At 40.6% G+C, this 16,082-nt stretch overlaps 1 protein-coding gene across 9 annotated transcripts in view; it reads left to right on the top strand.

Moving 5' to 3' along the window:
• The window catches only part of lpin1a (lipin 1a), a 128,034-nt gene that overhangs the window by 103,720 nt on the left and 8,232 nt on the right, over window positions 1-16,082 (top strand). For all 9 annotated transcript variants that reach the window (XR_010016527.1, XR_010016526.1, XM_063037474.1 and 6 more), the window contains 6 exons: window positions 195-262; window positions 1,398-1,539; window positions 2,197-2,345; window positions 2,433-2,519; window positions 7,663-7,815; window positions 8,257-8,371. Coding sequence is in view for 7 of the 9 variants with exons in the window: in XM_063037474.1 (XP_062893544.1) it covers window positions 195-262; window positions 1,398-1,539; window positions 2,197-2,345; window positions 2,433-2,519; window positions 7,663-7,815; window positions 8,257-8,371 (714 nt within the window). In the remaining 2 variants the exon portion in view is untranslated. The remainder of the gene's footprint in view (window positions 1-194; window positions 263-1,397; window positions 1,540-2,196; window positions 2,346-2,432; window positions 2,520-7,662; window positions 7,816-8,256; window positions 8,372-16,082) is intronic.

Below are 16,082 nucleotides of genomic sequence, written 5' to 3'. Positions count from 1 at the left end.
GCCTTTTTCAGCTGAGTTTTTCATCAGGGTATCTTGGATTTTTGTTATTTAATGATATTTTGGAAATGAACAATGATATAGTAGTCTAATACTTTTTAAATTTTGTGGCATAATCTTGAGGAATTGTTATGTTTTTTTTTGCATGTGATTTTTCTTTTGCGAGAGGAAACCTATGTCAAAGTTATCTGTTACAGGAAGCAGAAACTGAAAAGATCCAAACTGAGCAGAATGCAGGAGAACGGTCTGCATTCCCTGAAAGCAGGTATTAAGTTGCTGCAAACTTGATTGACTCTTGCTTTTAACAACTTTTGTTAATTTTGTCCTCGTGTCACTGTCGAAGGACTGTCAATGTTGTTGGCTTTAAGGGACGTGAACAAACATATCAATGTCTTACGGAAACCTCTGAGACTAACTGACTAACTGTTCTTTCCAGCTTCCAAATTATACAGATACTAATAATGTAATACCTGAAGGACTTAATGCAAATTATTGCTGTGATTTTTTTTTAAATGCTCTGATAGAAATCTATTAAGCATTCAAGCACACCAATTTATAAAACTCAACAATTTACACAGAAGATTAAATCGTCACAGTTGTTTGAAATAGGAAACCTGCAAGTCTGGCACAGCAGATCTATCAGGTTTCATATTTTAATATTGCATCAATAATTCTTGTCACACTTCCTTGTTCTTCACCACCTGTGCCAAATTTTAACACAGGATGAGCAGAAGAGCCCGGAATTGCAGGCCTCTTGTGGTCTCAGTAATACCCACCAGAAGCTGTGAAAGAACAGTCTAATTTCACTGGCTTCTCATTCCCCTCCGTTGCCCCTTTCCTCTGCTGTGAGGAAACATCTGGCCTCTGCCTTGTGCATCACTCCTGTGTCATGGCTGAGATTAGAAGTTTCCACATGGGAAACAGCAGGCTTAAATTCCTGTCCTACCATCCAAAACATAGTATGTTTTGCACCATGGAGCTGAAACCATAACTTACAAAAATGAAATCAGTTTACTGACGCACATTTGCCACACAGCCATGACCATTTATACAAAGGTGAAATATACATGCTTCATTAACATTATGTTCCAGAGGAGAATTATAAAATAGTGCACTTTGTGTTTGTCCAAAGGATATAAGCAGGGAAATTCCACTTTCTCATGAAACAATGCCGTCTTTGTGGCATTTGGAACTCTGTTCAATTTTATATTAAAAAATCACATTTTGATTGGTAATCTGTAATGTTCAATTTATTAAAAAGCATTAAAATGTTAGATGTTGGTAACTGAGTTTTAAAGGGGCTCTTTGTTGCCCTTGTTTTATATAGTATGGTGATGTGGGTATTAGTTATTTTGCTGATTGAATTGCTACAGCTAGTCTTGTATTTGAACTTCTGTTAGGTTAAAGGATGAATCATCATCAAGTGATGAAGATGTCAGGATGATCAATCAAAATAGTAGTGTGGCCCAGCAAGATCTTAACCTGTCATCTTTACCCTATGTTTCATACGTGAAATCCCTTCGACTCAGCTCTGACCAACTCGTAAGTACAAAATGCACTGTAGGATGATGTTGGTCTGTATAAAGTCATATAATATGTTTAAGCTGCTATGTGCTAAGGGTCCCGGGAGTTCTGCATTATATGTTTGTTCTTAAATTATATCTAGAGCTGGATGTTCCAGGCAGCTGAGAACAATACCCTGTCAATCCCCTTAGTATCTGTAAACTTGTTTCAAATTGCCCTTTCTGCTCCAAATTCTAGGAAAACAAATTTATGTAGGATCTCCTCTTAGTTTAATTCTTGAAACCCTGGATCAGCCTGGGAAAATTGTGCTGTCAAGGCCAGAAAGGCTTTTTCAATGAATAGTGCCTGGAACTGATTTCAGAAGTTCATTTTGACCATGTGATTGTAGCATAACTTTTAAGTTTTAGTGCTCTATCCTTCAGACATTAAAAAAAGAGCATCTATTAACACTTTGGATTATTTTCTGTTCTTCTAGAAATGAGTTCTATTTTCAGTTCAGTGTACCTTTTGCTTAATAGATTCAAACTGAACTGCTTGATCTCTGTAGTTAAAGTAACACACTCAATATGTGTGTTATATTATAAAAGGTTAAATCCACAGTGAAGGAACTGGTTATTAGAGATCAAAAGAATCCAACTAACTGACACAAACCATGTTGGTTTATTTGAATTGCAGAAAAGCCTGCAACTAAAGGATGGCCCAAACGACGTTGTGTTCAGTGTCACCACGCAGTACCAAGGCACATGCCGTTGTGAAGGAACTATCTACCTCTGGAACTGGAATGACAAAATTATTATTTCTGATATTGATGGAACAATCACAAGGTGCATTTTAATCAGATGTGTATTCCTGTATTTGTATTTGAATGCATGGATTTCCAGTGAAATAGTGAATATCTTGTACTTATGCAGGTCTGATGCCTTGGGACATATCTTACCCACACTCGGTAAGGATTGGACGCATCATGGAATAGCAAAGCTTTACCACAAAGTTAGCCAGTAAGTTTTACAGCATATTTTACATCATTTTGTTAATTTTATCTTGGATATTTCTTTTTTTTTGCTCTGTTACTCTGTACAGGCTACTGAAAGTTGACAGTATCTGAATTCAACACAGATAAATCAGAAACAAAATAGAACTAAAACCAGAATACGCTGGAAACGTGCAGTGTCGGGCAACCATTGTGGATAGAAAATACTGTTCAGTGACCTTTCAAAGCCCCAAAGTAAATTTATTATCAAAGTACAAATATGTTACCATCTACAACTCCTGAGATTAGTTTTCTTGTGGGCGTACTCAGTAAATCCAAGAACCATCAGAGAATCATTGAAAGACTGCACCCAGCAGGGCTGACAAGCAACCAATGTGCAAAAGACAGAAAACTGTGCAAATACACTTTTTTTGCAACATATCCTACTGTACAGAATAATAGTGTTTTGATTTATTGTCACTTATGAAGGCAAATGTAACAGTTGGTTTGCACAGTGAGGACAGCTGGCTGTAACATTATTGAGTTCCTCCTACTATGAGGCTTTTAAAAGACCATGGAATATTTTATTTGCAACTGAACATGTAAGTCAGTCTGATGATGGTGCTCTGATAATGTGCTTGAGTCATGGAGTGGGGCTAATACCAATGAGTTCCTGACTTGTGCAAGAGCAACCACTACATGATTTTTTATTCTTTAGTTCAGTTCTTAATTTGTGAAGTAGTTAATGAATTTAGACTTTTTTTATTACCATTACTCAGTGCTGGAGGTTGTTTTTTTCTATTGTAAAGTGTGGTTGTACTGAATTGATTAATCTAATAGATTTGGAGGCTGTATGGACAACTCACATTATTTGACTCCAATGGCTGCCAAAGAACCACTCTGACGGGTGCGATGATAAACTTTTGTTCATGGAGATAACTGATCACATTTGTCTGGGCCATTAGTGAGTCTCTGGAATTTGTCTCCATGCCATTCTGGAAGTGAAAAATCTAATTACAGCTACTGAGAAGATAGAAGTCCTCTGATTATATTGTGTAACAAAATTATAAGCCCACACATGACCGTGCCAATTTCATTATCTTCCTCCTCATGACTGTCAATATTATTGTTTAGAATATAAGAATTAGAAGTTGGAGTAAGTTGTTCAACTGAGCTGTTACTAGAATATCGGCTACTTGTGCTAACTTCACACATGAGAAAGTCTGCAGAAGCTGGAAATCCAAAGCAACACACAAAATGCTGGAGGAACACAGCAGTCAGGCAACCTCTATAGAAAAGAGTAACCAGTTGACATTTCGGGCTGATACCCTTCATCAGGACTCTATCAGGAGTTCATCATGTCCTGAAGAAGGGTCTCAGCCCAAAACATTGACTGTTTACTCTTTTTCACTGATGCTGCCTTGTACTACCTCTATGTCCCTTGGTTCTTTTAATAGCTAAACATCTATTGATCTCTACTTCCTGCGAAGGCTGAGAAAAGTCCATCTCCCACCCCCCATCCTCACCACATTCTACAGAGGATGTATCAAGAGCATCCTGAGCAGCTGCATCACTGCCTGGTTCGGAAATTGCACCATCTTGGATCGCAAAACCCTGCAGTGGATAGTGAGGTCAGCTGAGAAGATCATCAGGGGTCTCTCTTCCCACCATTAGAGACATTTACACCACACGCTGCATCCGTAAAGCAAACAGCATTATGAAGGACTCCACGCACCCTTCATACGAACTCTTCTCCCTCCTGCCATGTGGCAAAAGGCACCGAAGTATTCGAGCTCTCATGACCAGACTATGTAACAGTTTCTTCCCCTAAGTCATCAGACTCCTCAATACCCAGAGCCTGGACTGACACCAACCTACTGCCCTCTACTGTGCCTATTGTCTTGTTTATTATTTATTGTAATGCCTGCATTGTTTTGTGCACTTTATGCAGTCCTGGGTAGGTCTGTAGTCTAGTGTAGTTTTGTGTTGTTTTTTACGTAATTCAGTGTAGTTTTTGTATTGTTCATGTAGCACCATGGTCCTGAAAAACGTGGTCTTGTTTTTACTGTGTACTGTACCAGCAGTTATGGTTGAAATGACTGTAAAAAGTGACTTGACTTGATCTGTTTTGAATGTACACTGCCCCAGAGCCTCTGCAGATTCCTAAATAGGAAATTGCAAAAAAATAGTCATTTGAACATGACATAAAGGGTGGGTTAGTAAGTTTGCTGATGACACAAAAGTTGGGGGTGTTGTGGATAGTTTGGAGGGTTGTCAGAGGTTACAGCGGGACATTGATAGGATGTGGAACTGGGCTGAGACGAGGTAGATGGAGTTCAACCCAGATAAGTGTGAAGTGTTTCATTTCGGTAGGTCAACCTTGAAGACAGTACATAATATTAATGGTAGGACTCTTAGCAGTGTGGAGGATCAGTGAGATCTTGGGGTCCATGTCCATCCACTGCGCAGATTCAGTTTAATAAGAAGGCATATGGTATGATGACGTTCATCAATCATGGGATTGAGTTCAAGAGCAGTGAGGTAATGATACAGCTATGTAAGCCTTAGTTAGATCCCACTTGGAATAATGTGTTTAGTTCTGGTCACCTCACTACAGGAAGGATGTGGATAGTATAGAGAGAGTGCAGAGGAGATTTACAAGTTCTTTGCTTGGATTGGAGTGTGTACCTTATGAGAATAAGTTGAGTAAACTTGGCCTTTTCTTCTTGGAGCGATCAGAAGTGACCTGATAGAGGTATATAGTTGATGAGAGGCATTGATCATGTGGATAGCCAAAGGCTTTTTCCCAGGGCTGAAATGGCTAAAATGAGGGGACGTAGTTTTAAGGTGTTTGGAAGTAGGTACAGAGGTAATTTTTTTTTACACAGGGTGGTGGGTGTGTGGCATGCACTGCCAGTGGTGCTGGTAGAGGTGGATATAATAGGGTCTTTTAAGAGACTCTTGGATAAGTACATGGAACTTAGAAAAATAGAGGGCTATGCAATAGGGCAATTCTAGGCAGTTTCTAGTAGGTTACATGGTCGGCACAACATTGTGGGCTGAAGGGCCAGTAATGTGTTGTAGATTTCTATGTTCTATGAACTTCTCTGGAATGGTCAGTTCCTTGAGCTTGTAGGCTCTGGTTGTGGATTCTTACGTCTATACTGTCGTGTGCATTAGGAATTTGTAAAATCCAGTGAGATTATTTCTCATTGTTCTAAAATCCAGACAGTTTTGGTTCAGTTTGGTTAATCTCCTTGCTGTGCCAGGAATGTTTGCTCTTGCAGGGAGAGAAGACCCCTACATACTTTCCAGATGTATTATTATCACCACAGACCAATATATTTATTGTCCTGGTCTCTAGAGGTGCAGGTCATTTTGTATGCGTGTCATTTCCTAAACGTAAGCTGGTTTATATACCATTTCCTGCGCAGTTTTTATCCTGAGAAGCGTGCAGTGGAAAGGCACACAACCCCGTTCACTCTTTATTTGCCTTTGAAACAGCAATATCTTTTTCCAAAAGAAAAGAGATCTCATTAAAAACCCTGAAGAAAGCTCCTGTCTCTGGTGATTTTTGAGAAGTTGTTGGCTCACTGCACAGCTGTGTCCACACACACGGTGAAAGCAATAGAGAGGAAAGATAGTTCGCCCCCAAAATCATCGCCCTGGACTGGACACACATCTAAACACCCTGGGCGATAATGTCAGCTTCCGTCCTGATGAATGTCGATTGCCAAGACCTGTGGGTCAGGTCAGAATGGGACTCATCTGCTATGACTTCAGGGTGCTGAAGTGGACCCACAGTTAGCATAGCTGCAGCACAAGCTTGCACCAAAGCTGAAGCGACAGGAGTGAGAGCAGTGTATGGTAAGCATGAAATTGAGATGCAAACACGTATAGACATGGAGTATAGAGGCTACGTATAGAGGCTACATTAAGTGGGCTCAAGTAAGAGTGTGAAGCTGAAACTGCCTCAGCAGGTATGTGAAGCAACAGCTGACTCGGACAGTTGGGTCTATAATGGAACCAGTCATGCTTTACTGTCACAGTAGCCAATGCATCTTACAAAAGAGTATGTTCAAATGCATTTTTTAGCTATAAAAAAGAGAATTCTATAAGCAGAAGCTGTCTTCACCACTCCAGTCAACATGCCTTTTCATGTAGTCCGGGCATTGGCAGTCAAGGTCTACAGCAGCAAGGACCTATAACAGCCCCTTTAGCAGTTCTTCCACAGCAAAGGCCTCAATCGAGGTTATAGAAGAATCTCGCTTCAGTAGGCTTCATAATTTTCCAAAGCGCTCTCACAAAGAACCACAGAGGCTACAGCAGCTTGCAGAACTGTTGTTGGAACTACAAACCTCAAAAGGTGAAGATTACCTATTGAGGCCTGCGTTTCTTGGACACAGTAGAGGAGTAGACCCTTGAGGGTACTGCTGAAAAATATCCAAGAACAGTGGATAACTGAGGGTTAAAAACAGTTATGTTCTCTGAAGGTCGGAATTCTCTAGTTAAATTGGAATGTTTTTGAATGTCATATGGGAAGAAATGTTTGGAAGTCATGAACAATGAGTATTGGTTAATTCTGTTTATGGTGATCTTGGTCTTCAGATGTCCTTCCATAATCTGTATTTTTATTTTTATAAATCAAGTGAATTGTTCATGGAGATAAATCCAGATTTCCCTACTCTAGCCTTTTAGAGGAGGAGGAATTATAGCAACAGAGGCTTAGTTAAAATAATGCGTCTGGACATTAGGAAAATATTACACACTGACCTGCAAGTGTTCATTTTTATGAGCATGTACCTTGTGGAATTATTAAAACCTTAAAATAGAGTGCTTTGAGAGTAAGAGGGAAAAATTGAGTTTGATTTTTACTTATCCAGCCTGCTTGTCAGTTCCCACCCCCAACCCCTGGTCCAACTAACCTCCTACCCTTGGGTTGGTTGGAAGGTCTTGGCGGTGATAAGGACCTGGATGACGTACTTCTGAGCTTATGGCACTTGCAGTGTGAAATACTGAGAGTTGTCAATGCCAAAATTAAACATAAAGATTTATCATGTATACACTAGCCAAGATCATGATTGCCATTGTCTATTCAGTCACAGGATGTTCATAGTCTGGAGAATAAAGAAAATGCAGTGGCTGAATATATTGTTTTGATTTCTCTGCAGAAATGGGTACAAGTTCCTCTATTGCTCAGCACGTGCTATTGGGATGGCTGATATGACTCGAGGATATTTACATTGGGTTAACGAAAAAGGAACGGTGTTGCCAAAAGGCCCTTTATTGCTATGTCCCAGCAGTGTGTTCTCAGCATTGCACAGGTGATCCAACTTCTGTTGCTTTTAGTTTTCTGTTCTTTTTAAATTCCATTCTTAATGAAAATAGATCTTTTTGGCATCTCCTGCAATTATGTAAAATCAAGTCCCTCTGTAAAGACAATGTCGAATTCCTTTCTTGATTGGTTTCAAAAGATAGCCTCTGTACATTGAAATCACTGGCATTGTGCTTGCAGTTAACATCATTTAAGAAATTCCTTTAAATTTCAGCATTGTAACTAGAAGCTCTTCTGAACAAAATCAGTTTAGTAAACTGAAAATACACTAACTACAACTAGTTTGTAGAATTATAATATTAAAATGAAGTATGCATGTAACACCTTAATAAAGATGTTATGTATAAAACCAAACTTTATCAATCAAAATTAGTTCCTTTGCATGTCATCCCGTTAGTAATCATATATATTTGCTTTTTTATTATTTTAGGGAAGTAATTGAAAAGAAGCCTGAAAAGTTCAAGATTCATTGCCTAACAGACATCAGAAACCTTTTTTATCCAAATAAAGAACCCTTTTACGCTGCTTTTGGAAACCGATCAAATGTAAGTCAAACTCTACCCACTGAGAACCATAGTTATATGAAATATGTCAAAATACAGAATTGTAATCAGTCAGGACTGCCATGTACACTGAAGATGCAGTGCTTTAAAAGCAAGCCTATTAATTTTATTGAAAATGTTCAATGGGGTACTTTTCATGCAAGTTCGAGCACTCTTTTTGCATTGAATTTACCAGCTCTTCTACCTTCATGACTGCTCCTTGGATGATTTGTTAAGCATGAAGACCCTTAAAACAGAAGGATCTGAAGTCTAAATGTAAAACACAATCTCATGAAATAGGGTAGATTGTAAATAGAGTTGATGAGTAAGTTATGGTAATAAGCTCTTTCAGCAAATCATACTATTCATGATAACCATTCCTGTCTGGAGATGTAAATTGGAGTCGGAGAAGATAGCATGGCAGTTAGTGTAACGCTGTTACAGCGCCAATATAAGTGGTCCAGTTCTGCCAATGTCTGTAGGAGTTTTGCTTGTTCTTCCTGCGATTGTGGGGTTTCCTCTGGGTGCTCCTGTCTGTAGGAGTTTTGCACGTTCTCCCTGTGATTGTGTGGGTTTCCTCCAGGTGCTCCTGTTTCCTCCCACATCCCGAAGCCGTATGAGTCAGTAGGTTATTTGATCATATGGGTGTATTTGGGTGGCGTGTGTTCCTTGGGCTGGAAGGGCTTGTTCACATGCTGTATTACTAAAATAATTGAATGAATGGATAGATATAAAACACAGAAAGAAACTCTGAAAAGGAATTAGAAAATGAAGGGAGCAACTCCAGGTTTGGCCAGCAGTTGTAGGCAAGTCTTGGGTCAATGTCATTTCATGAGATCTTGGAAACCCTTTTAAGCAAGTTGCATATTTAGGTTGGATGGACAGGAGCAGGTCTTTTGTAGGCTTGAACGGCAGGTGTGATTATTGAATTGATTTTATTTCTTACATCCTTCACATACATGAGTAAAAATCTTTACGTTACATCTCTGTCTAAATGTGCAATTTATAGTAATTTGTAATAAATAGTATGTACAACAGCACAGTCAATATAGCGTAGAAATACAATTGTATCAGCATGAATTAATCAGTCTGATGGCCTGGTGGAAGAAGCTGTCCCGGAGCCTGTTGGTCCTGGCTTTTATGCTGCGATACTGTTCTCTGGATGGTAGCAGCTGGTTTGTGGTTGGGGTGATTTGGGTCCCCAATGATCCTTCGGGCGCTTTTTAAACACCCGTCTCTGTAAATGTCCTGAATAGTGGAAAGTTCACATCTACAGATGCGCTGGGCTGTCCGCACCACTCTCTGCAGAGTCCTGCAATTGAGGGAAGTACAGTTCCCATACCAGGCAATGATGCAGCCAGTCAGGATGCTCTCAATTATGCCCCTGTAGAAAGTCCTTAGGATTTGGGGACTCATGCCAAACTTCAACTGTCTGAGGTAAGGCGCTGATGTGCATTTTTCACTGCACAGTTGGTATGTACAAACCTTTAAATGATATGGGTGATGACATATGCCAGGCTTTGGTAATTGAGACAGTATAGAAACAAAATTCTCCAACAGAAATGTAAACTGATTCTGAAGCATGGGAAGGGTAGTTAAGAAAATTTGCCAAATGGCAAGTGAGGATGGTTGGGAAAATGTAGCGCACAGTATATGACAGATGTGCAGCCCTTTCCTGCTCCTGAACAAATCATAAGGAGCAGTTGATTTACAATAAATAAATAGAACGTGGGAAAGTTTATTTTATTGGCTTTCTGTTTGTCCAGTATACTTCCTTATATAAACTCCATTCAGGGTTTAAAATCTAGGATTTATGTTCTGGACTTACTAACTAATTTGGTTTGGCTGCTCAAGAAGTAACTCAAAACTTGTTTTTATGTAATTGGCAGATAAAATGAACTGATGGGAACTAATGAATCTGCAGTTGCAACGTAGTACAATGAAAACAGATTTCTTGATGGGCTGAATGGCAATTTTTCACCCATACATTTTATGTAAATAATAGAGCAGAATGCTGCTTTGTTCATTGCCACTAAAGTTAAGTGACTGATGGTATGGCTCTCCTCCCTGTCAGCTCCTTTCAGTATCTGTCTGGCATGCAGTATATCTGGGAGATACTGATGAATCACTGGTAACATGAAACTGCAGTGTAAACCAGAAGCCATGGTTCTACAATGTCAGTTTAAGATGCTCCTTTGAATTTACACATTCCACTAGCCATGTTTTAAGAAGCCATACGAGTGTAAAAAAATAACGGAAGTAAGCTAACCTCTCCCATGTGCCTTTTCCCCTGTACAACTGCAACAAAATCCTCCACGTTCTTTTCTCCCTGCAATGAAGAGCAATGTCTCATTTCTTTTATGAATATTTCCTGTGCTTTATACACAAAGTTATTCTGAAAGCTCCAAGTGAACAGAATTGTGTAGATTGACACACAGAGGGAGACTAATTTGGAGCATTGTGAGCACTTCTGGAGCCCATATCCAAAGGATATGCTGGGTTGGAGGGGGTCTAGAAAGGTTTATGAGAATAATCCTGGGATTGAAAGGATTAACATACAAGGAGCGTTTGATGGCTCTGGACCTTACTTGCTAGAGATTGGAAGGATCGGGGGTGGGGGGGTGCGTGGGGAAGTGGTTGGAATCTCATTGAAACCTACCAGATATTGAAAGGCCTAGATAGTGTTTTCTTGGACTGGATGTTTCCAATGGTGGGCAAGTCTAGGAATGGAGAACACAGACTCTGAAAGATATATCTTTAGAACAGAGATGAGGATTTTTTTTTTTTTAGCTCAAGGTTCATGAATCTGTTGTACTCATTGCTACAGAAGGCTGTGGAGGCCAATTCATTGGTATATTTAAAGCTGAAGTTGTTTGGTTCATTATCAGCCAAGATCAAATGGCAGAGCTGACTCAATGGCCTAATTCTTCTCTTGTATCTTATGGTCAATCATGAGCTTGTTGACTGAATAAAATCAAATGCATCTAGTCTACTTCCTAGCTTTTGGTCCATTACTTTTGAGTTGGTGCTCATCCAGGCTTCTTTTAGATGTAGTGAGGGTCTTTGTCTCTATCTTTTTTGCTTCTTGGGCAGTACTTCTGGATTAAGGATAACTTGCTTCCAATCCAAGTCTTTGGGTTCTGAAGTGGCTGCTAAGTCTAATATGAAACCTGCAGGTAAGGAGAGGCGGTGCCTGACAATGGGAGCAGTTGTATGATTTGGAAGGTGGTGAACTCTACCTGCTTTAGATCACTGGGCTTCTGACAAAGGGATGCAAGTTCTCAGTGCTGTCTCAAAGTTTGCTGCTCTCGTTTGAATGGTCATGGGCCAGGAATTCCCACTTTTTAGAAGGCTTTGAACAGCCAAGTTTGAGAATGATTCTTCACGGATCTTCCTTGGAGTTTGTGAGGTCAGTGTAGGTAGTGTTTAATAAATGTTTCTTTTTGGATGTGGTGGATGTTTCTGTGTCAACCAACTTTTCATTGTTGTATGTGTTTTTTTCCCTTGGTTCCCTGCTACTTCCCATTTGTCCTATGGATTAATTCCACACCAGTGGGGAAACTTGGAGGTGGGATTAAGCATTGCATTAAGGAGAACTAGTTAGGGCAATGATATCTAGTGATTAACTTGTCCACAAGGGAGCAATGAAATATTTTGGAAATGGTTTCAAAAAACAGTATTTTAATACCAAAGTGAGTAACACTCATTTTCTTAAATTATACATTATACCCTTGCCCACTTCTTTAAACTGCCTCCACACTTTTGTAGACTCTTTGCAAATTCCGTGCTGCTTTTATTCTCACTTGAATCAAATAAATTTGAATAAGTTATATTTGATTGCTTCATGTGAATAGTTGCCAGAGGTTAATTGTTGTTCAGCAATTGAGCAGACTATGATAGTCATAGTCATAGTCATACTTCATTGATCCCAGGGGAAATTGGTTTTCGTTACAGTTGCACCATAAATAATTAAATAGTAATAAAACCATAAATAATTAAATAGTAATATGTAAATTATGCCAGGAAATAAGTCCAGGACCAGCCTATTGGCTCAGGGTGTCTGACCCTCCAAGGGAGGAGTTGTAAAGTTTGATGGCCACAGGCAGGAATGATTTCCTACGACGCTCTGTGTTGCATCTCGGTGGAATGAGTCTCTGGCTGAATGTACTCCTGTGCCCAACCAGTACATTATGTAGTGGATGGGAGACATTGACCAAGATGGCATGCAACTTGGACAGCACACCGTCAGGGAGTCCAGTTCCATCCCCACAACATCATTGGCTTTACGAATGAGTTTGTTGAATCTGTTGGTGTCTGCTACCCTCAGCTTGCTGCCCCAGCACACAACAGCAAACATGATAGAGATAGAGATGAGATGGCTCTGACCCTTCTTGTAGACAGCCTCAGTGTTCTTTGACCAGTCCAGTTTATTGTCAATTCGTATCCCCAGGTATTTGTAATCCTCCACCATGTCCACACTGACCCCCTGGATGGAAACAGGGGTCACCGGTACCTTAGCTCTCCTCAGGTCTACCACCAGCTCCTTAGTCTTTTTCACATTAAGCTGCAGATAATTCTGCTCACACCATGTGACAAAGTTTCCTACCGTAGCCCTGTACTCAGCCTCATCTCCCTTGCTGATGCATCCAACTATGGCAGAGTCATCAGAAAACTTCTGAAGATGACATGACTCTGTGCAGTAGTTGAAGTCCGAGGTGTAAATGGTGAAGAGAAAGGGAGACAAGACAGTCCCCCGTGGAGCCCCAGTGCTGCTGATCGCTCTGTCCGACACACAGTGTTGTGTATACACGTACTGTGGTCTGCCAGTCAGGTAATCAAGAATCCATGACACCAGGAAAGCACCAGATAGAGTGCAGATTTTAAGTCTCTGACATTCAGGTTCACATTGCCTGAATTTGTAAGTCCTGGGCTCAAACAAATGCACTGGTTGGACTTCACTTTGGCTGAATGTTAACTGCCCTAGCTATGGCCAGCACAGTTTGGCCAGTGATCTGAGTTATAGCCTCAACAAGAAACTTACTTTTAGCTTTTGTTTTAGATCAACAACTTGCCAGTGTGATTGGTTTTGAGTATTTCAGCTGAAGGTATTTGAGCCCTATGTGTAAGAAATAATGTTAAATCATTAGAAAGGGATGACATAGGATCGGAAGGTGTAGAGTCTCTATGGGTTGAGTTAAGAAATGGCAAGGGTAAAAGGACCCTAATGACAGTTGCGTACAGGCCTCCAAACAGCAGCCGGGATGTGGATTACAAATTACAGCAGGAGATAGAAAAGGCGTGTCAGAAGGGCAATGTCATGATAATCATTGGGGATTTTAACATGAAAGTGGATTGGTAGAACCAGGCCAGTACTGGACCTTGAGAGAGAATTTGTAGAATGTCTAAGGGATGGCTTTTTAGAATAGATTGTCGTTAGCCCACTAGGGGATTGGCTGTGCTGGATTGGGTGTTGTGCAATGATCCAGAGGTGATAAGAGAGTTTAAGGTTAAGGAGCCCTTCGGGAACAGTGATCACAATATGATCGAGTTCACTTTGAAATTTGAGAAGGAGAAACTAAATTCCAGTGTGTCGGTATTTCAGTGGAATAAAGGAGATTACAATAGCATGAGAGGGGAACTGGCCAAAGTTGACTGGAAAGAGACACTAGCAGGAAGGACAGCAGAGCAGCAATGGCTGGAGTTTCTGCAACAAATGAGAGAAGTGCAAGACAGATATATTCCAAATAAGAAGAAATTTTTGAAAAGAAGAAGGACACTACCATGGCAGACAAGTGAAGTCAGCCAAAGTAAAAGCAAAAGAGAGGGCATACAAGGAAGCCAAAGCTAGTGGGAAGGTAGAGGATTGGGAAGCTTTTAAAAACTTGCAGAAGGAAACTAAGAAGGTCATCACGAAGGAAAAGATGAATTATGAAAGGAAGTTGGCGACTAATATCAAAGAAGATACCAAAAGCTTTTTTAAGTAAGTAAAGGGTAAAAGAGAGTTGAGGGGAGATATCAGACCAATAGAAAATGACACTGGTGATATGTAATGAGACGCAGAGAGCAGATATTAAATGCGTAGTTTGCATTAGTCCTCACAGTGGAAGACATCTGCAGTATACCAGACATTCAAGAGTGTCAGGGAAGTGAAGTATGTGCAGTGAAAATTACTGCTGAGAAGGTGCTCAGGAAGCTTAATGGTCTGGGGGTGGATAAATCTCCTGGACTTAATGGAATGCACCCTCGGGTTCTGAAGGAAGTAGCTGGAGAGATTGCAGAGGCATTAACAATGATCTTTCAAGAATCGATAGATTCTGGTATTGTACTGGATGACTGGAAAATTGCAAATGTTGCTCTGCTATTTAAGAAGGGTGGGAGGCAGCAGAAAGGAAACTATAGACCTGTTAGCCTGATATTGGTTGGGAAGTTGTTGGAATTGATTGTTAGGGATGAGATTACGGAATACCTGGAGGCACATGACAAGATAGGCCAAAGCCAGTATGGTTTCCTGAAAGGAAAATCCTGCTTGACTAACCTCCTGCAATTTTTTAAAGGAAATTACAAGCAGGGTAGACAAAGGATATGATGTACTTGGATTTTCAGAAGGCCTTTGACAAGGTGCTGCACATGAGGCTGCTTAGCAGGATAACAGCCCATGGAATTACAGGGAAGTTACTAGCATGGGTGAAGCATTGGCTGATCGGCAGAAAGCAAAGTGGGAATAAAGAGACCCTATTCTGGCTGGCTGCCAGTTACCAGTGGAGTTCCACAGGGGTTGGTGTTGGGACTGCTGCTTTTTATGATGTATGTCAATGATTTGGACTATGGGATTAATGGATTTGTGGCTAAATTGGTGATGATACAAAGATGGGTGGAGGAGCGGGTAGTGTTGAGGAAACAGCGAGCCTGCAGAGAGACTTGGATTGTTTAGGTGAATGGGCAAAGAAGTGGCAAATGAAATACAATGTTGGGAAGTGTATGGTCATGCACTTTGGTGGAAGAAATAAGCAGGCAGACTATTATTTAGATGGGGAGAGAATTCAAAATGCAGAGTTGCAAAGGGACTTGGGAGTCCTTGTGCAGGATACCCTGAAGGTTAACCTCCAGGCTGAGTTGGTGGTGCAAAAGTCGACTGCAATGTTGGCATTCATTTCTAGAGGTATAAAATATAAGAGCAGGGATGTGATGTTGAGGCTCTATAAGGCACTCGTGAGACCACACGATTGCGTGCAGTTTTAGCTCCATATTCTAGAAAGGATATACTGATATTGGAGAGGGTTCAGAGAAGATTCATGAGAATAATTCCAGGAATGAAAGGGTTTACTGTATGAGGAACATCTGGCAGCTCTTGTGCTGTGTTCCTTGGAGTTCAGGAGAGTGAGGGGGGATCTCATAGAACCATTCGGAATGTTAAAAGGCCTGAACAGCTTAGATATGGCAATGTTATTTCCCATGGTAGGGGAGTCTTGGACAAGAGGGCACGAATTCAGGATTGAAGGACGTCCATTTAGAACAGAAATGCAGAGAAATTACTTTAGTCAGAGGGTGGTAAATCTGTGGAATTTTATGCCATGAGCGGCTGCGGAGGCCCAATCATCGGGTGCATTTAAGGCAGAGAGAGATAGATTCTTGATTAGCCAGGGTAGCAAAGGGTGTAGGGAGAAGGCAGAGGAGTGGGGATGACTGGAAGAATTGGATCAGCCCATGATTGAAT

This window comes from Mobula hypostoma, chromosome 2 (genome assembly GCF_963921235.1).
Source record: "Mobula hypostoma chromosome 2, sMobHyp1.1, whole genome shotgun sequence".
Lineage (NCBI taxonomy): Eukaryota > Metazoa > Chordata > Chondrichthyes > Myliobatiformes > Myliobatidae > Mobula > Mobula hypostoma.
The sequence above is the reverse complement of the archived record's forward strand: the minus strand, read 5'-3'. Positions and strand labels throughout refer to the sequence as shown.